The sequence below is a fragment of the Candida margitis genome (genome assembly GCF_024628925.1).
Source record: "Candida margitis strain CBS 14175 chromosome Unknown scaffold20, whole genome shotgun sequence".
Taxonomy (NCBI): domain Eukaryota; kingdom Fungi; phylum Ascomycota; class Pichiomycetes; order Serinales; family Debaryomycetaceae; genus Lodderomyces; species Lodderomyces margitis.
The window spans coordinates 22577-41611 of NW_026261754.1; the positions used below are offsets into that span (position 1 = coordinate 22577).

Below are 19035 nucleotides of genomic sequence, written 5' to 3' on the forward strand. Positions count from 1 at the left end.
TTTATTTTTTAAAGAAAAAAACACTTCAAAAGAAGCGGATTGGCTAATTTCTACTTTTGCATTGTTTCTTGAAATGCTGTTGTTCTTTTAATGCTTTGTTTTGTGCTCGTTCTATTCTTATATGATTTGACACATATTTTTTTCAATTGTTATTTTTAACATCGTTAGCGTTTTCTTGGGTTATGCACTTCTTCTGCGGAGCAAAAAGAAACACAATTATTCATTCCTTTCACTATAAAGATCCACGATTCGATTGGATATTAAAATTATTTGTACAACTTTTTTTTCTGATTTGTCAATTTTGCAGTTCGTAAATTCTGTTTTTGCACATGCATCCCATCCCTTTACAACTAAACATTAAAGATGTATTTGGACGATTATCCTTGCTTCTGTTAGCCTAGTTAATGTCAAGTCTGGACTCAGTGAATTTTGGCTATCTTTGAAGACACCATCTCTGCTTCGCAGTCATGGTCCGAAAGTTTATCGCACTAAGGATTGCCCTCTAATACCAATCTTTTGGACCAGTTTAGGTCGAAACTCGATCTAGTGTTAGCACAAGCAATAGCTTGTCTTCACTTTTGTTGTTGAAATTTTTATTAAACAATGTATGAGCAACGCTATACGAAATGAAAAACTAAACTAAACCTTTTTTAAAACAACAGGTCCAATACTCCTTCAACTCTGTTTGTAATATCCAAGTTGGCATCATAATCAATACTAAACACCGAAACCGCTGAAGCACATTTGCTGTGGTCAACAATTGAGTTTTCTGATGGCAATGAACAGTTACCGTTGTGGCAAACAGTAAGAGCTTCCCAACTTCCCAGGGTTGATTCAAATGAGTTTTTCTCGGCGTTATATTTCAAATCAGATCCACTGGCGTATTCACCAGATAACCTAGTGTGAACCCACTTTGGATCAGTACAAGACTCGTCATCGTGACCAACTTTGGGGAAGTTGACATTCAAACCAACACCAAGTGGCAAAACTCTCGAGCTATTGTCTCCTTGTCCTTGAAATAATTGCTCAACAAACTGAGTCACTTTATTTGCGTAAATGGTAGATGGCTCGCTGGTATCATTCAAGTCCAAGGAATCCTTAAAGAATGAGTTGTTGGAGTTGGAACCACTGAAAGCAACAGCTGGGTATCCTCTATAGACGGAGTTGTAAGTAGCACCAATAGTTCCTGACAAAGTAAACATGCCTGGAGACATGTTGGTACCTTCATTTGGTCCAGCAACAACCAAGTCAATGGAGGTGCCATTGAATTTCTCTTTGATGACATATTGCAACGCAAAAGCAATTGATGAAGCTGGAGTACCATTGAAATACCAAATATGATCATCGTCTTCTTCGTGACCCCAAGATGGAGAACCTGCAGGTGGGTATTTGAATTCACCATCAGTTTGCAAAGTTGAAGAAGAAGGAACATCAAATTTACCTCCGTATCCTGATCTTTGCGAAACAGGTGCAACCAAAAACACATTGTGGCCAGCTTCTTTCAATTTGTAGTAAGTGGCTCTAATGTTGGTTGCGGCCCAGCCATCATCGTTACTCAAGATGATGTTTTTAGCAATAACAGCAGCAGCAAGGAACAAAAGAATTGAGTGGGTCAAGAATTGCATCGTGTTGGATCTTGAAGGTGGGCGGAGTTGAAAGGTTGGAAAAGAAAAGCGNTTCACACGACCATGTGTAGTAATTGCCCCACTGTTCGAAGATATCTTGACGTTCACGAATTCTCCCGTGTACCTTATTGTTTTATCATCATGAATCATGACACAAAAACTGCACATCCCATTATCAAAGAGTTCATTAATTCCAAACTGTAAACAACAACGTGGGCCCTTCGTGGATCCCTTTTGTTGCATTGTTTGGTCTCCTCACAACCAATTCAGTGGTGATTAAGCCTTGCTTATGTAGAGAAAGACAATAACAAGTGCTCAAGACACCGCAATGCTATCGGATTTCAAAAATCAGAGCGGCCCGGTAATAATATACATTGAAACTTATTAATGACTAATCTTGTGTAAGGTGCAAGAACCAGAATTTGGTATGCTACAATTTCAGTGATTTGGGTATTGCGGAAATGAAGTTGGAAAATCATCTTAAGCTATTGATGGATTGATGTTTTTGCTTCTTATCTATGCTAAAACTCAATTAATGAAAATTTGACGATAGAAAATAATGACTTTCAGAGCTGAGCTCTGTAAATATAAAAAGGAACCAAAGTGTCTTGTGGAATTAGCCACTCACTCAGTTCTACCTGAGCCTGAGTCACTCTCTTTCGAGTATAGAAATTGGATGCAAAATTAGTATTATTCTATTCAATGCTACCAATTACATTTAATTGAAAAAGAGTCAAAAAAAAAATTAAAAAAGAAAATTAATTTTCGTAATTGTTAACAGCCTCATCACAAAGTAAAAGAAAAAAGAAAAAAAAGATTGGTAACAAATCAGATACACACACCTTTAAAGGAAGCACCCAATTCAGATCTCATCCAACCTAACTCATACTCCCTTGGCACTATGTCTTTAAATATCCTTGTAATTGGTAACGGAGGAAGAGAACACGCCATTGTTTGGAGGCTTTTGGAATCATCCAGTGTCAAACACATTTATGTAGCTCCAGGTAATGGTGGCACTACTACCCAATCTTCAAAAGTCACCAATGTCCCCATCAGTTCATCACCTAAAGATTTCCAAAAATTGCAAGATTTTGCTGTTGAAAAGAAAATCAATTTGGTTGTTCCTGGACCTGAGCAACCATTGGTTGATGGAATTACTCAAGTTTTCACATCTGTTGGTATCCCTGTATTTGGCCCTAGTGCTAAAGCTGCCATAATGGAGGGTTCAAAAGCAGCATCAAAAGACTTTATGGAGAGACATCAAATCCCTACTGCCAGGTTTAAGAACTTCACCAATGTCGAGGAAGCAAAGAAGTATATTGAAGAGATTGATTACAAGTTGGTTTTGAAAGCCGATGGAATAGCTGCTGGTAAAGGAGTCTTGATTCCTGAAACTAAAGAAGAAGCTTTGAGAGGATTGAATGAAATTATGGTTGATAAGAACTTTGGAGATGCTGGTAATGAAATTGTCATTGAAGAGTATCTTGAAGGTGATGAATTGAGTATTTTAACCATCACTGACGGGTATACTTTCTACAACTTGCCCGCTGCCCAAGATCACAAGAGAATTGGTGATGGCGATAAAGGTTTAAACACCGGAGGTATGGGAGCATATGCTCCAGCTCCAATTGCCACAAAGGAAGTGTTGTCCAAGATAGATGCCGAGATTATCAAGCCTACAATTGATGGAATGAGAAAAGATGGTTTCCCAATGTGTGGTATCTTATTCACTGGTATCATGTTGACTCCATCTAAGCAACCAAAAGTTTTGGAATACAATGTCAGATTTGGTGATCCAGAAACCCAAACGGTGTTGCCATTGTTGAGCGACGATACTGATTTAGCTCAGGTTATGCTTGCAGCAGCTGAACACAGATTGGATTCAGTAAAGATTGCTACTAAACCATTGTTTTCCACCACTGTTGTAATGGCAGCAGGTGGATATCCAGAAGCATACGGTAAAGGCGATGAAATTACCGTCAAGGAACCATTGCCAAAGGATACATTTATTTTCCATGCGGGCACCAGTGCTACCGACAGTAAAGTCGTAACCAGTGGTGGAAGAGTCATTGCAGCTTCTGCATTAGGAGATACTTTGAGGGAGTCTGTTGACAGAGCTTATGTTGGTGTTGACCACGTCAGCTTCCACAAAAAGTACAACAGAAAGGACATTGCCCATAGAGCATTCCGTGATGCTGACAAGTTCAAGCAGAGTGGTGGTGTTACTTATGCTGAATCTGGTGTTTCTGTTGACAATGGTAACTTGTTGGTGCAAAATATCAAAAATAAGGTCAAGTCTACAGCAAGACCAGGTGCTGATTCCGACATTGGTGGATTTGGTGGTTTATTTGACTTGAAGGCTGCTGGCTACAACACCGCCAACACCCTATTGGTCGCTGCTACTGATGGTGTCGGTACAAAATTGAGAATTGCCCAAATTATGAATATACACAATACCGTTGGTATTGACTTGGTGGCCATGAATGTTAATGACTTGGTGGTTCAAGGTGCAGAACCTTTGATGTTTTTGGATTACTTTGCCACTGGCAAATTAGATGTTGAAATTGCTGCACAATTTGTGGATGGTGTTGCCAATGGTTGTATTGAAGCCGGCTGTGCATTGGTTGGAGGTGAAACTTCAGAAATGCCAGGAATGTACGATGAAGGCCATTACGATACTAACGGTACTGCAGTTGGAGCTGTTGATAAGAACAAGATTTTACCTAAAATTACCAATATGGAGACCGGTAATGTACTTATTGGATTGAAGTCAAATGGTATCCATTCCAACGGGTTCTCATTGGTACGTAAAATCATTGAAATTAGCGAATTTGATTACCAATCACCAGCACCATGGAACCAATCTAAAACCATTGGAGAAGAAGTTCTTGTACCAACCAAGATTTACGTCAAGCAGTTGTTGCCTAGTATTAATGAGGGATTATTATTAGGTTTAGCTCATATTACTGGTGGTGGATTGGTGGAAAATATCCCCCGTGCATTACCTAAACATTTACAAGCTAAAGTTGATATAAGTAGATGGCAAGTTCCCGAAATCTTTAAATGGTTTGGTAAACAAGGTCAAGTGCCAGTGCATGATATCTTAAAGACTTTTAATTTAGGTATCGGTATGGTTTTGATTGTTGAGAAGGCTAATGCTGATAAAGTATTGCAAAGTTTGGAAAATGCTGGTGAGAAAGGTGCTCTTGTTATTGGTGAATTGATTGCAAGAAAGGATGGAGAAGAAGGATGTGTTGTTGACAATGCAGATGGATTATATTAGATGATGTAGTGAGGAAATAAACTGTGTAAAAGAATCAAGACGTTTACGAGACATCCCACATTCAAAACGGCGTCTAACGCCAGATCTCTATGAGCATGAGTATGAGCACTTGCAAAGCCCATACGTCAACAGATGACACAGCTTGAAACGATTTTAAAAGGCTAGATTAGTAATGGCCAACAGAGTGTGTATTAACGATTCACTAGAGAGACAGGATTTAGAAGAGAAATGAGACTCAGATATGAACTATTGATTTAATAACCAAACTAAATCAAAGGTCTGAAACAAGTTCTAAAATTTGAATATCAAAGTGTTGTCACGTGCTCAAAAAAGGAGAATACAACAACTCAGAACAAAATTACTTTATGATCACTATAGATTTTATTGGCATGATGTCATGGTGAAGTTGAGATGCAAGTTACTAAATATCGGTTACAGAGGAGGGTGTTAACAGTGTGAGAAATAGAGATAGTAGGTCTAAAGCTACAAATAACTTTGAAAAGTGAAGCCTGTTTTATCTTACACTGTATCCATATTTCTATCATTACCATTTAAACCCGAGACAGATTTATACGGAGTACAAAGTAAAACGTATAGATACTACCAGGTGCTTAACCACAAATCACCTGATGTATTGAAAATACTTGTTTCTTCTTTCAACAAAGGTTACTTAAGCAAGGAAAGTTAACATTCAGATTGCACGTGACTTCACATCATTTTAATATTCTATGTAGGAAAAGCCGCTATTCATTTTCAGTTACAAAAGGAAAAATGATAATTTTCAGTGTGGAGGCTTTTTATTTTTTTCTCTCTTTGTAGCCCGTTCGACTCAAAACTAAAAGAAAAGGGCGAAAATGGAGCGAGCTAAAAATACTGTAGGGGGCGGGAGAACATTGTGCAAGCCGACGTAAAACAAGAATAAAAAAAACGTTTTAGTGTAGAAAGGATCTGCTTAGTAATCTATTGACAAAACATATACCTCCAAATTGAGAAATAATATCCCTAACTATAAACATATTCGCAAGAACTTTCTTTCATCTTTCACCTAATATTGCTCACTTGTAAAAGCTTAAGCCAAAGTTTCGATTGAAGTGGACTCTAACCAATGAAGCAACTATTATACCAGTTCATTTCGTTTCTTGTGTGTGTGTGTGTGTGTATAGATATTGAAAATTGATAAACGAAAAAATAAAACAAAAAAAATAAAAAAGAAATTTAAATAAATAAATTGCATTTTCAATCTTTAGCAAAAGAAAGAAAGAAAGGAAGAGAGTCAACTGGCTTTGAAGTTAAGGTGCTTATCTACACTTACATCTTGTCACCACCATCAACCTACCCACTCACTTATTACTCATTGAAAGGAGTTGCTCACTCATCCAGCAAGCTTTGATTTTAATTCGCCTGCAGCAGCCAACATTTAGCAACCACAATTTTTTAGTTTTTAATTTTTTTTTTTTTTCATTCTTCACTTACCAGTATCAGTTTCCACTGATTAGAAACACCAAATTTCAATGGGATTGCTTTCCTTGGGTACTCCACTAGACTGGCACGAGTCTAAGAAACACAATGAACATGTCAGAGACAACGGAATTACGCAGTTGATGAACATTTTTCGCCAACATTATAATAGAGACAATGATAGATTTTTATGGGGAGATGAGGTCGAGTATATGTTGGTTGATTTAGATGACCAACTGAAGACTGCGAAGTTGGCTATCGATAAGGACTATGTGTTGGACGACTTGAATGACGAAGCCAAGTCACTTCCAAAGGCTCAGGAAAACAACGTCTTGTTTCACCCCGAATATGGCAGATACATGATTGAAGCAACACCAGCAAAACCATACGACGGAGACAAACTCGAGGATTACATCTATGTCGAAGATAATATGATTAAACGCAGAGAATTGAGCATTGGAGAGCTTCCGCCTCATATCAAACCATTGACTATAACCGCATTCCCGAGGATGGGCTGTGGCAACTTTACATCACCACCAGCAAAACCAATTGGGCCTGCGTCGCAATCATTATTCTTACCTGATGAGATTATTAACCGACACGCGCGGTTCCCCACTTTAACTGCCAATATACGAAAGAGGAAAGGTCACAAAGTAGCAATGAATTTGCCCATGTACCCTGATAAGCGTACAAAGTTATTGGACGACTCAATACCAACTAATCGTCAGTTGTTCAAGAGCGATATAGAGCCCCACATTGGCGCGTCCCGGCCTGGTCATGTATATATGGATTCAATGGGGTTTGGTATGGGATCAAGCTGTTTACAAATCACCATGCAGTGTCAAAACATCGACGAGGCGAGATACTTGTATGATACTTTAGTACCAGTGGCACCTATATTGTTGAGTTTAACCGGTGCTGCACCTATCTTCAAAGGGTACTTGGTGGATCAAGATGTGAGGTGGAATGTGATTTGTGGCGCTGTTGATGATCGTACATTTGTTGAGAAATCTCAAGAACCGTACCCCAGCTATCATTTATTTGGGGGATTGGACATAGATGAGAAAGAGAATTTGCTGGTGAATAACCACAGTGTGAATGCTTATGGAGATTTGCAAGATTTGTGCACAAAAGACGGCAAGCCTATTCAAAGAGTACCAAAATCGCGATACGGGTCGGTGGATAACTATCTTGGCGATCACAAATACGACACAAGTTACTTTAAAGATGGATATAATGACCTAAATGCGCCGATAAATTCTAAAATTTATAATCGTTTAGTCAACGATAAACTAGGACAATTTGACAAGTACTTGGCCAACCATTTTGCTCATTTGTTTATCAGAGACCCCTTGGTCATATTCAGCGAGCGAATTAACCAGGACAATACTTTGAGCAATGACCATTTTGAAAACATTCAGAGTACCAACTGGCAAACCCTACGCTTTAAGCCGCCAGCGTTGTACGAAAAGGGCGCAGATGGGGAAATCGACTTCAGTGACAAACCAGGGTGGAGAGTTGAATTCAGGCCAATGGAGGTTCAGATTACTGATTTTGAAAATGCTGCATTTTCGTCATTCATTACTTTACTATCACGAGCTATTTTGAAATTCAAACCAAATTTGTATATTCCCATTCTGAAAGTTGAATTGAACATGACCTTGGCACATAAGGTCGACTCTGTATTGAATGATAAGTTCTGGTTCAAGTCAATGGATTCGTGGAACTTAGATTATCATGAGTTTACAGGGTATGACTTTACCTGGTTTGATCGGTTTTTGATGGAGGGTAATGATGTATTAGAAGATGGGCCTGTTTACTTAAAGGGATATTCCTCGAGTGCAAGTCTTGCTGGTATGAACGGAAAGACCAATGGTAACGGTGTGGGGCATAATAATGCCCAAATGAATGGATCGGCCGCAAAATGCAAGAAAGGGTGCGAGGGAAAAACAGTTGAAGAGGTAAATGATGTTGACGACTTTGGCATGGATCAACGTTACACTCTAAACGAAATCATTAATGGAGATGGCAAATTCCCCGGTTTAATTAGTTTGATTATTAAATTAATCGCCACTGAATTAGTTCCAGAATGTTGCCAGCATTGTCCCGACTCCAAATGTGCTCAAACATTGATCAGATTGAAGTACTATCTCATATTGATCTCGAAACGTGCCAGCGGCGAGATACCGACTGCTGCACATTGGATGAGACAAAAAGTGTTGAACAGTGCAAACTACAAGCAAGATTCCAAAATTTCAGAATCAATGAATTATGAATTAATCGATGACATTGATCAATTAACTCATTTGAAGGATAAGGAATTGGTGACTGATTTCTTTGGTGACGTTATCAGTGAATATTTGTTGAATAATAGAACGCCTCGGGAATGAAGAGTTACTACAGTGTGAAGATGCCGCAATGACTTCTAAATTAATGAATATGGTTTCTTCGTAGCTCATGCGTCCTGGATTGTGAATTCTTTAGGGTTTTCTGTGTTGCAGAAAACAATGGAAGTTGGCTGTGTAGTGATTGCTGTGAATACGTATTTTAATTCCAGAGTAAATTTCATCTCTATTTCATCTACAGTTGCGAATGAGAGATGAGTTATTTATATTTGGATAGTAGGTGGGTTATCTCTATACGGAACCCTCTTTTCTTCAGAAAGAGATTCTAGACTTTTGACCATCGTAACTTTTTATTTTCGACACGACTTTTCTGCAACAAAAACAATATAGTTTCTGGTTATGTAATGATAATTGTCGCGAACATTTTGAGGCAAATCAGGTGCAACCATAACGCGATTTCTCTCTACACTTTGAAAGCATCTAGCTCTTTCAATGCTACAGGTGTATACTTCCTCTGTAACTGGCAAGTAATCCAAATGGAGTTCGATTGTAGCTGTGCTTCACAATGTTTTCCCTTTTACACCCTGACAATTACACCCTTGAGTTTTCACGTCACGCCTCGGCTTATTTTTTTTTTTTTTTTATTTTTTTTTTTCTTTCTTTTCTTCTTTTTTGTTGTTTTGCTTTCTCTGTAAAAATCCTTTCGACCTTTTACAAAGCATTGATTATTAGTCCAAGCTTTCAATACCTTTTGCAAGATGGGATTTCTCGATAACGTTAAGGCTTTTGTTCATTCCATTACTACTAATGACCATTATGCCTCTTACGATTCACCTTACAGAACACAAGAAAACGGTGATGATACGTTCACTGGCACTTCAGTTGGGTCACACCCCAACGGTTCAGCCATAAATTTGAATGCCGATATGAATGCATCGAGGCTGTCATTGAATGATTCTACAGCTGCTGGCTTCTATAGACCCGGATTACGATCATCACAGAGCCAGTTAGGTCAAGATGTTCAACTTCAGAACTTTGATGCTAATGGATTACCTCCATTACCTTCAATAGACTCGTTATGGGATCGTATTGAACATTGGATTGATGAAGAGTACCCAGAGTTGGAGGATAATTTAAATGACGGTGTCACTTCAGCCGATTTGAATGAGTTTTTACAAGATTTGAAATGTGGTTCAAGAAGCCTACCTGAGGATTTTAGACAATTTTATAAAAGACACGATGGACAATTGAGGGGAGGCAAGCCAACAGGCTTGATTATGGGGTTGGTGTTGTTGGATTTGGAGAGTATTGTGGAGGAAAATATATTATGGAACAAAGTTGCTGAAAGATTAGAAAAACAACAATATATGGCCCAACATCAACAGAAACAAAATGAGTTGAAGGAAGGAAGCCTGCTGCAACACCAAAGACAAGGCGGCACTTTTATTACAAATCAGAGGTCTATCCCACCAAATTCAATACAACCATACTACTACAACAAGGGGTGGGTAATATTGTTAAAAGATAACATTGGAAATCAGGTTGCCATGGACTTGAATCCTGGACCAAATGGTACGTGGGGCCAAATTATCTTGTTTGGACGTGACTTTGATACAAAGTTGGTTATTGCTCACAGTTTACAAGAATTTGTTTTTGAATTTACTAGTGATTTAGAGTCGGGAAATTTCTTGATTGATTCCAGTGAGTATCGAGAAGAATTGGGATTTTTATCACCAGAAAGAGATGGCGATTTCATGATCGGTGATGAAGATGAGAATCAAGGTGAATTAAGCTTTTACGACAGAAATGGCAAAGAATTTGGTAAAGATGGAGTGAGAGGAAGACCAGGTTACATTGAGGTATTGAAGAAGAGAGCATTGAAAAAGTACGGATTGACTGGGAATTTTCAAACCGCTTATCAACCGCCCAAGCCAGTTAAAAAAGTCCATGAATCAGGTAAAAGCAGTCCATATTTAAATCAATCGAGAAGCGGTTCAAACGTAAATTTGAGAACACCGCACTCCAAAAACAACTCATCCACGAGCTTGAGTACTAATCAGGGAAAGAACAAACCGGCTGTGTCAAGTCCCTTGGTTAACCTTGATAACAATTCAAGCTCATTCACTATACCAAAGGAAACAATCATTGATGGCAAACTGAAACAAGAACCTCTGAAGGTTGAGATTCCAGCTGGAAACGAGGAACCAAAAGGAAAGCCCTTGGAAAACGACTTTCAAGAATTGAATATCAATGAAAACAATGAGCAAGAAAAGGACAAAGCTGATTCAAACTTGAAACAAGATGTCAAAATTACAGAAAATGAACCAGTATTATTAGAATCAGTATCAGACTTGAATGATAAAACACCAAAAGCAGACGAAAAGGAAGAAGAAGTACCCATCAAGGTAGCTGAGGCAGAAGTTTCCTCAACAAAAGTTGACTCAACCGAGAATGATGTGATTGCCGAAAATGGTGCCAATGCCGAGGAAGACGAACTCGAAGTCGAAGAGACTGAAGAACCAAGTCTTGAAACGGAAAGCGAGACTAAACCATTGACGAAATCACAGAAAAAGAAACAAAAGAAGAAGGGTAAGAAATAGATATGAATGGAGGTATAATAACGATCATATAGTTTGCTTGAAAATACCAAATCCATTTGCAATGTATGAGATTATTTTCTTTAAAAGTCCATTTTGGCCAAAGCCTCTTGCATCTTTGAAAACAACGCTTGTAGATTGTTAAATTTCTTTCTTTTTGTTTACAATTTGGCGGGTGTAGATAAATATTTCTCTAACAAAATAATTCAAAATAATTTATTTGTGTTTTACTAAAAAAGTTTCCCCTTTATATGAACTCATCAGGGTATTGGGATAACTTGAGTTTTGGAATCACCAACTCTTCTAATATAGCAGATAGCGCTGCTGAACTGCTAAATCGAACAGATAACTCGCATGACATACAACAGCAACAGCAACAACAACCACAACAAAATACCCAGAGTAATGAAGTGTTAGAAACACAAATGTCAGAAGCATACCCCGATTCAACCGATCCAGACACACAGCATGAGCTACATATACAACCTCCATTCACCCCAGAAGAAATACGCGACTCAATCAGATCCAGCTCGTTAGCGAATGATCAGTCTAGTAGGATCCATCATGCATTTATGCAACTGATTGACGAAGATGACGAAGATAAGGACGAGCGACTTGAAGGGTCATTTAACAGAATCACCCAGAGTGTCGTGCTGTTGGAGCATGAGCCAGACAACACCGAAGATGAAGTAGACGACCAGTCGATTGATCATGATATGATTAGTCATGGTACAACTTCCAGTCGCCATCCCTTTGAAGCCAACGAAGATCAACAAAACCTGCAAATGGAGGATTCATCGGCGCAACCAAGTTTGGAACAGATTCAGCGAGTATATTACATGAAGGGTTTACAAGAAGTGGAGGATTTACAGTTGGTTGATTTGTCACCACTTGCCAGTTGGAAATTATCATCATATAAGCAAGGTTTTGGCTTGGCTCAATTGCGCGAAGATAACCCTGAAACTTACTGGCAAAGTGATGGAAGCAATGGAGGCAATAATACTAACCCCAATAGCTCAGCCTTGATGAATAACCATTTAGCCAATCCTCATTCCATAACTATTCATTTCATTAAAAAAGTGGCGTTGGAACGAATATCAATCTTCACCAATTATTCTTTAGATGAAAGTTATACCCCTAGTAAAATAAGAATTATGGCTGGTAGTAGTGAAGGATGGGATTTGATTGAAGTTTGCACTGTCAATTTTAATCAGCCAATTGGTTGGTCACATATAATATTCAACGGGATTAGAAACGATGGCGTTTTAAAGTGTTTCATGGTGAAAATAATCATATTAGCCAACCACCAAGAGGGGAAAGACAGCCACATAAGAGCCATAAGATGCTATGGTAAAAAGAATGTGCCGCAAAAATTGCAAGTGGTGCACGAAGAAACTAAGCCTTTGGAGCAGCTTGGCCATTCTGATTTGTTGAAAGATTTGAGTTTGGCAAGTGGGTCTAGTAGCATGTCTGGACTTCTGCAGAGTTCCAGAGCTGTATCAGACTCAAAAGGTGGTGGGGATTCGTATGAAGTTGAGGAAGAGAATCAAGAAGAGATTGTTCCCGATAATTCAGATTCAGAGACTGCCAAAATACTACAAAACGTCAATACAGTGTTGGGTAATAACACCGGTTTCGAAAGCATCGAGCTCAAAAGTGTTTCCTCCATTAGGTAGTTTATATACGTGTCTGCTCGCCCCTTTTTGCTCTATCAAACGTCGATTTTCAATGAAAAATCAATTATACCAGTGCCTTGATGGATCGATGAGGTTGAATAAATATCAATGTCATTTGAAAGATAGCTGCTCAAATTCTTCAATGTCAATCCTCCCGAGCACTCCAACAAGAACGCCTTGTTGCTTCCCTTGTAGTGCTCTTTCAAACTCTGTGCCACTTGCCTCAATTCGTCACCTTTGAAGTTATCCAACATAATCACGTCAGCGCCGGCATCTATTGCTTCCTTGGCGTCCTTTTCTGAACTTACTTCAACCTCAACTTTAACAGCAAATCCACAAACCAGTCTTGCTTTTGCCACTGCATCAGTGATACTTCCAGTAGATGCAATATGGTTATCCTTCAACATAACCATAGAGCTCAAGTCATATCTATGAGTATCTACACCGCCAACAAGCATGGCGTATTTTTCAACCAATCGTAATCCTGGTGTAGTCTTTCTTGTCCCGGCAATTAACCCCGTGTATCCGTTTTCGTCGGCTAAATTCTTGGTAATGTAAGATTGTGTAGCGACACCTGAAGCCCTTGCTAATAAATTCAACGCAGTCCGTTCTGCCAACAAGATATTTTTGGCAGCACCGGCAACCGTAGCAACTACAATCTTGCCACCATTTTGCTTCAACTCTTCTGCTGTCACATAGTCCTTTTCTTCACGATGCCATTTCACTTTCAAGTCGCATTGTTTGAAAACCTCAGCGGCAAATGGGACACCACAAATTAATCCTTCTTGTTTCATATACAATGATGCTGTTTCTGGTTTAGCACCAACAACAAACCCACCGAAATCGAATGAAGGTACATCCTCAGTTAAGAAGTCGGTGATTTGCTGTTTCCACTTCCCGTTTTTGGGTAAAAGGTTGGCATATTCAGATGACATTGCTGTGTAAAGTGTAGTTCCAATCCAGTTGTTAGATCTGGGGAAAGTCTGTTACTGGAATAATGGTGTGAAAAAAAGAAAAAAAAAAAGAAATAAAAAATAAAGAATAAAATGCCAATTATTCCGGTACGAGTACATCCCGAAGCACAAATTTTGTACAACTGCTTGAAAGTTAACCCAGTTAACAGCTAGATTGTTCAGTATGATATGAGAGAACAGGCCACTGATAGGAAAGTCCAATACGTTTTAGACATACCTTTTAAGAGAACAACATGTCGCGTGTGTGGCATGGCGTACAGCTCTCAAGTACGCGCTGACGCGGAAGTACACAGGAAATATCACACACAATTTACGAATGGTGTCACCTGGCCTCAATCGTTGAACTTGGACCCATTAAGCTCCTTTGCTATTGTTCGTAGAGAAAAGTCTAAACAATTGGGCAAGTTAAAGAGTTCGACAGTTTCCAAGCGTGTCAAGGTCCACATTCAAACTATTGATAAACAAAACAAGAGGCACATTGACAAAGTCAACCAGATCTTGCAAATGGTAAATAGAGAACTTAATGCCACTGATGATTCGAAGGAGTGGATGTCGAGCAAATTCAAGTTTAGTAAAGCTTTTGTCGTTTTAGTTGAAGGTAAAGCTATTGGTCTATGTACGACAGATTCTATAAACGAAGCAAAATGGATGGTTTATAATACACAAGTAATAGTTCCCAACCAAGTGATGAAAAACATCCGTATAGGTATTTCGCGAATTTGGATTTCAGCGGACTGGAGACAACATGGATTGGCGAAGAAATTGTTAGATTGTGTAATGGCAAACTCAGTTTATGGACAAATCTTGCGCAAAAGCCAAATCGCATTTAGTCAACCAAGTTATGGTGGTGGATTATTAGCCAAAGCATTCAATGGCGTTATTCATAAAAGTGGAGAAACATTGATACCAGTATATTTTGAGAAGTAATATCGCATCAGCCTTATTCAAGTTTAAACATTGTTTGACCGCCGGCCGCGTTAACAACATTTTCGACATACTCATAGATAATTCCTGTCATTCCACCACTGACCAAGACCTTGACAAACCGAGGAAGAGCACCTTTGAACAAGGACAATGGTCCCTGTTTCATAAACAACTTGTACGCAGTGCTCAATGAATCTCTATAAATTGCTTTCCCATTTTTCAGCTGCATGTGGGTTTTAACAACATCCAATGGTTGCGTTACGGCAATGACGGCAAACGACGAGATTGTGTGTAATCCGAGCAGTTGCACAAGTGTATGATTGTGTCCAAACCAAGCATTTTCCGTTTGATGAGGATTGATCAATTGACGCATAGCATTATACGAGGAAAACCATACCCATGAAAGTGCAATTTGTCGCGTATAGGTAATGAACGTACCCGCTGTAAAGGCTCTTATTCCTTTAAGCCTGTACATTTCTCTTATGGTCCCGAATAAAGTCAATGATGGATGCTGATTGTAGTGGGCTTTCAAACTCTCGATATTCTGAGCCCCCTTTGGTACGGGTGGTGGGAACCGACCTTTGTGTTTCTTATTATCCAAAATTTCTGTCGAGTAGTAAGAGTTGGGTGAAACGTATTGACGCGCAAAAAGGGACTTACCAACTGATGCGTGGGGAGTGTGTTGTTGGTGATGGTGATGATGCGAGTGATGTCCCACTTTGGTTCCGGTAATATCATAGCCTATATCTTTGGTCCTAGCTAGCTCATTTTTCAACGATTGATTTTGAATCATTGTGATTTTGACATTTTCAAACGGTATTAAAAATGCTGTTTCAATTGTTGCACTCATTATACCAGCAATAACAATTCGAGGAGCTGTAGTCTTGTTTGTTTCTCCATGATGAGAGTCGATCGACATGAATTTAGATGCCCAATTGTATGAAATCAATCTTGCTCCATTTTTGACGACTGCTCCTAAAACCAAAGCACTACCACCTTTGTACATCTGACCTAAAGTTGCTGGATAGTTCCCTGGAATGTCCCACTTTTTCATATACGCGACATTGTTTATTTGCTGTTGGGTCTTTATGAAATCAAATGGGTAAGTAACCGTGGCCGTAAACGCAGCAGCTGTACAGCCAGAGACTAACGCAGTGAGCAAATTGTCCCCTTTTTGGAAAGTGTCAGGCGTTGAAGCAGCCAGTTTGGAGGCCTTTGCATTAGATTTTGACATAATAATACCACAAATTGATCTGCCGTTACAACTCGGTTTAAGCTACAGCAATCGAAAAACCGAAAATTCCAATTGCAGATTTGAAGTGAACTTGGTAGCGCGTGGCACAAACGCAAAACACGCAAATTGTAAACAAATACCATTTGTACACTTCTTAGGGGTTCCTACGAGAAGAGAAAATATGTCAACCAATGAGCCCATAGTTGATAAATCAGATAGAATTGAGCTTGAAATTTTACAGAAAATGGAAGTGCTGCCACATTTATCCAACACTGGGACAGTAATTGAGAACCAGTCTAACTTTATTCTGTCAGCCTCACAGTCACCTACAAAGTTTAATATTCCTCTACCTCCTCACAGACACCCACAAAATACAACAAGGCATGGATCACAGAGAGACTCCCCTAGAAAGGGTTTGGGTTCTCGAACTGATAACTTGAATTCTCGAACTGATAACTTGAATTCAGTGGATCTATTCCTGAATCTCCCTGATTTAACTCACTCAACAAAACGAACTAGCTCATCATTTAAAGCTAACTCCAACGATGAAGAAGATGTTGATTCCCGATATAATGTAAATTATGAAGGTCCGATCACGTTGGATTACCTACGGTATCTTTACAAGAAGTTTACTTTTCTTGCGCAGAACAATAAGGAATCAAGTGAGGACCAAACTGTTATCAATGACACGCCTCCTACATCTAGTGAGAACGAGGGTACAGTACTACAGCCAAAGCTAGACGATAAGTTGTCTGAGACGATGAATACTTCTTCCCCGTCTGAAAATGCTAACCACAATGGCTTGAATCAAGATATGAACTCGGTGGAAAGAATTGAATCTACACCAGTGCCTGAGCTAGGAAAGGGTCTTACACAAAGTGTAGATATTGGCCAAGAAAAGAAGCCAGTTTCGTACTTGCAAAAGATTTTGCTTGCTCAGAAGGCCAAGGCTGAGAAATTGAAGTCTGGCAGAGATGTGGTCCTGAGTGATGAAAAGGGGTCGACTGATGTCAAACAAGAAACTCTTGAACCAGTCTCGAAACTAGGTAATGAAATTCCAGCTCGAAAAAAGAGGAAAATCATTGGTGTCAAACCTGACTTTACTGTTGACTTAGCGAGACAGGGAGAGAGTTCCTCTGAATCTCCAGAGAAGAGCAACTTTGTTGAGGATAGAAGTAGAGATGCTGAAACCGCTGCTGGCGATGATCCCAATAATCATCGGAGTTCCCTTGCTAATACTAAAGACATTGAAATTGATCATGAGCGACAATCAGATAGTGCTAAAGCTGAAGACACGAATAGCAATACTGATTTGGCTCAAGATAATATTCAACAAAGTATTGCAACCTCAAAATCAGGTGACCAAGAAGAGATTTCACCTGTTTTGAATGCAGGTGACGCCGCCGTTGAGACTTTTTGTACTGTTGATATGGAAGAGCAGCAAGCAGGTGATTGCAGGAAAGAAGGAAACCCAATGCTGAACTCCAAGGCTTTGCGTGCAACCGAAGAGAAGGACGAATCAGCGCCTGAGACAACTGAAAAGGAAGCATCAATTTTTGTGCCAGCTAATGAGGATGAGTCAGCGCCTGAGAGGGAGCATAGCAACAATGCAGTATCAGAAACTACTGAAAGGAGTGATCCTCTTGGTTCAGAACAGATAATCACAGAAAGTTCTACATTTGAGACTACGCAAGTTGACAAGCAATTGTCTCCAATTGATGATAATCATTCTGTAGCCAATCCAAAGCTGACTAAAGAACTTGTTGTGCTTCTGAATACCGAAAAGAAGCACGCTGAAGGATCAGAAGATATGAAGGTGGATCAAGTAGCCTATTCAAACCACGCACAAGTAGCACTGATTGAAAGAAGTTTGACTGACGTTCAAGTTGATGTATCAGAGCTGATTGAACAACGTCAGGAAGAAGGACTTACTATTGCTCTACGAGATTTTAAAAAAGCGGACACGAATAACGAAGATAATGAAGTAGTTCTTGATAACAGAATTGAAAATGAAACTTCAGAACCTGAGGAAGAGGTAAACCCAGTAAAGAATTTACAGAATGAGGCATCGAACCTGTTAGACGGTAAATCTGACGCAGGAGCTACCCCAACAGAAGGTATCTCCCAAGCGGAAGGTATCTTTAGCACGCTTCGCAATGTGTCTGATGCAAGAGCAATAGAAATTGACACCTTGGGTGAGATTGATTTGTCTGAGGATGAAGAGGAGAAACCAATTGAAGAGAACTCAGAAAGCAGTTCAAAAAAAAATGAGCTCAATATTGACGATGTTGACTTTATCATCAGAAACCTACTTAGTCGTCAACAGCTTGAGCTGAATTCACTGGAAGACACACCACAGCAACATATAAGCAATGCACCAAGCAGTATCTTGCAACAAATTCAGTCAAGTTCAAATGAGTATTTGCAAAATTTAATGAATACTCTAAAATTATATGCATTCTCAAGGGACTCAAATAAGGTCGATATTACCGATTTGATTTTGTATCTTCGTCAAATCAATTTCGGGGGAACTGGTGAAACGATGGGCGATATTGAGCGGATCTTTGACATAGCTCAAGATAACCTTCCTCTAGAGTTGGTTATCGCGCTTGAGAATAGTGTTGAACAGGCTCTTTCAGATCTTGAAGCTGTCGACGAAGGAGTGTTGTTTCTCAATGATGATCAGCAAAGTAATCAGGATGTCGTGGGGAATGGGGAAGAACGCCTGGGTAAGAATGCAAATTGTACTAGGTCGGAGAATAATGACAACAGTGAAGAAAATGAGGAAAAGAAAGACGAGAAGAGTCCTTCTAAAGACGATGATACGGATGATTCGGATGATGTTGATTTTTAAAATAACAATGACAACGGTAATGACGATGTTGTATAACTATGTACAAATAAAATATTTACTAGAAC

The 19035-nt window shown here is 39.3% G+C and overlaps 9 protein-coding genes across 9 annotated transcripts; 6 read left to right on the forward strand and 3 right to left on the reverse strand. All coding sequences in view use genetic code 12, as the record gives it.

Moving 5' to 3' along the window:
* Window positions 1-650: 650 nt before the first annotated feature.
* CANMA_000966 (uncharacterized protein) lies at window positions 651-1625 on the reverse strand (the record flags this gene model as incomplete). The annotated part of the gene is made up of 1 exon (XM_051818373.1): window positions 651-1625. The coding sequence occupies one exon, from the start codon at window positions 1623-1625 to the stop codon at window positions 651-653; it is 975 nt and encodes a 324-aa protein (XP_051673352.1).
* Window positions 1626-2526: 901 nt separating this feature from the next.
* Window positions 2527-4908, forward strand: ADE5,7 (bifunctional aminoimidazole ribotide synthase/glycinamide ribotide synthase; the record flags this gene model as incomplete). The annotated part of the gene is made up of 1 exon (XM_051818374.1): window positions 2527-4908. The coding sequence occupies one exon, from the start codon at window positions 2527-2529 to the stop codon at window positions 4906-4908; it is 2382 nt and encodes a 793-aa protein (XP_051673353.1).
* A 1511-nt stretch (window positions 4909-6419) lies between these two features.
* Window positions 6420-8756, forward strand: GCS1 (glutamate--cysteine ligase; the record flags this gene model as incomplete). Its single annotated transcript, XM_051818375.1, has 1 exon — window positions 6420-8756. One exon carries the CDS (start codon window positions 6420-6422, stop codon window positions 8754-8756), a length of 2337 nt encoding a protein of 778 aa, XP_051673354.1.
* Window positions 8757-9469: 713 nt separating this feature from the next.
* On the forward strand, window positions 9470-11311 carry SMI1 (Smi1p; the record flags this gene model as incomplete). Its single annotated transcript, XM_051818376.1, has 1 exon — window positions 9470-11311. One exon carries the CDS (start codon window positions 9470-9472, stop codon window positions 11309-11311), a length of 1842 nt encoding a protein of 613 aa, XP_051673355.1.
* A 248-nt stretch (window positions 11312-11559) lies between these two features.
* On the forward strand, window positions 11560-12984 carry CANMA_000970 (anaphase promoting complex subunit; the record flags this gene model as incomplete). The annotated part of the gene is made up of 1 exon (XM_051818378.1): window positions 11560-12984. One exon carries the CDS (start codon window positions 11560-11562, stop codon window positions 12982-12984), a length of 1425 nt encoding a protein of 474 aa, XP_051673356.1.
* A 35-nt stretch (window positions 12985-13019) lies between these two features.
* CANMA_000971 (nicotinate-nucleotide diphosphorylase (carboxylating)) lies at window positions 13020-13919 on the reverse strand (the record flags this gene model as incomplete). The annotated part of the gene is made up of 1 exon (XM_051818379.1): window positions 13020-13919. The coding sequence occupies one exon, from the start codon at window positions 13917-13919 to the stop codon at window positions 13020-13022; it is 900 nt and encodes a 299-aa protein (XP_051673357.1).
* A 207-nt stretch (window positions 13920-14126) lies between these two features.
* Window positions 14127-14885, forward strand: CANMA_000972 (uncharacterized protein; the record flags this gene model as incomplete). Its single annotated transcript, XM_051818380.1, has 1 exon — window positions 14127-14885. One exon carries the CDS (start codon window positions 14127-14129, stop codon window positions 14883-14885), a length of 759 nt encoding a protein of 252 aa, XP_051673358.1.
* A 13-nt stretch (window positions 14886-14898) lies between these two features.
* Window positions 14899-16116, reverse strand: CANMA_000973 (uncharacterized protein; the record flags this gene model as incomplete). Its single annotated transcript, XM_051818381.1, has 1 exon — window positions 14899-16116. The coding sequence occupies one exon, from the start codon at window positions 16114-16116 to the stop codon at window positions 14899-14901; it is 1218 nt and encodes a 405-aa protein (XP_051673359.1).
* Window positions 16117-16297: 181 nt separating this feature from the next.
* Window positions 16298-18970, forward strand: CANMA_000974 (uncharacterized protein; the record flags this gene model as incomplete). Its single annotated transcript, XM_051818382.1, has 1 exon — window positions 16298-18970. The coding sequence occupies one exon, from the start codon at window positions 16298-16300 to the stop codon at window positions 18968-18970; it is 2673 nt and encodes an 890-aa protein (XP_051673360.1).
* Window positions 18971-19035: the final 65 nt, after the last annotated feature.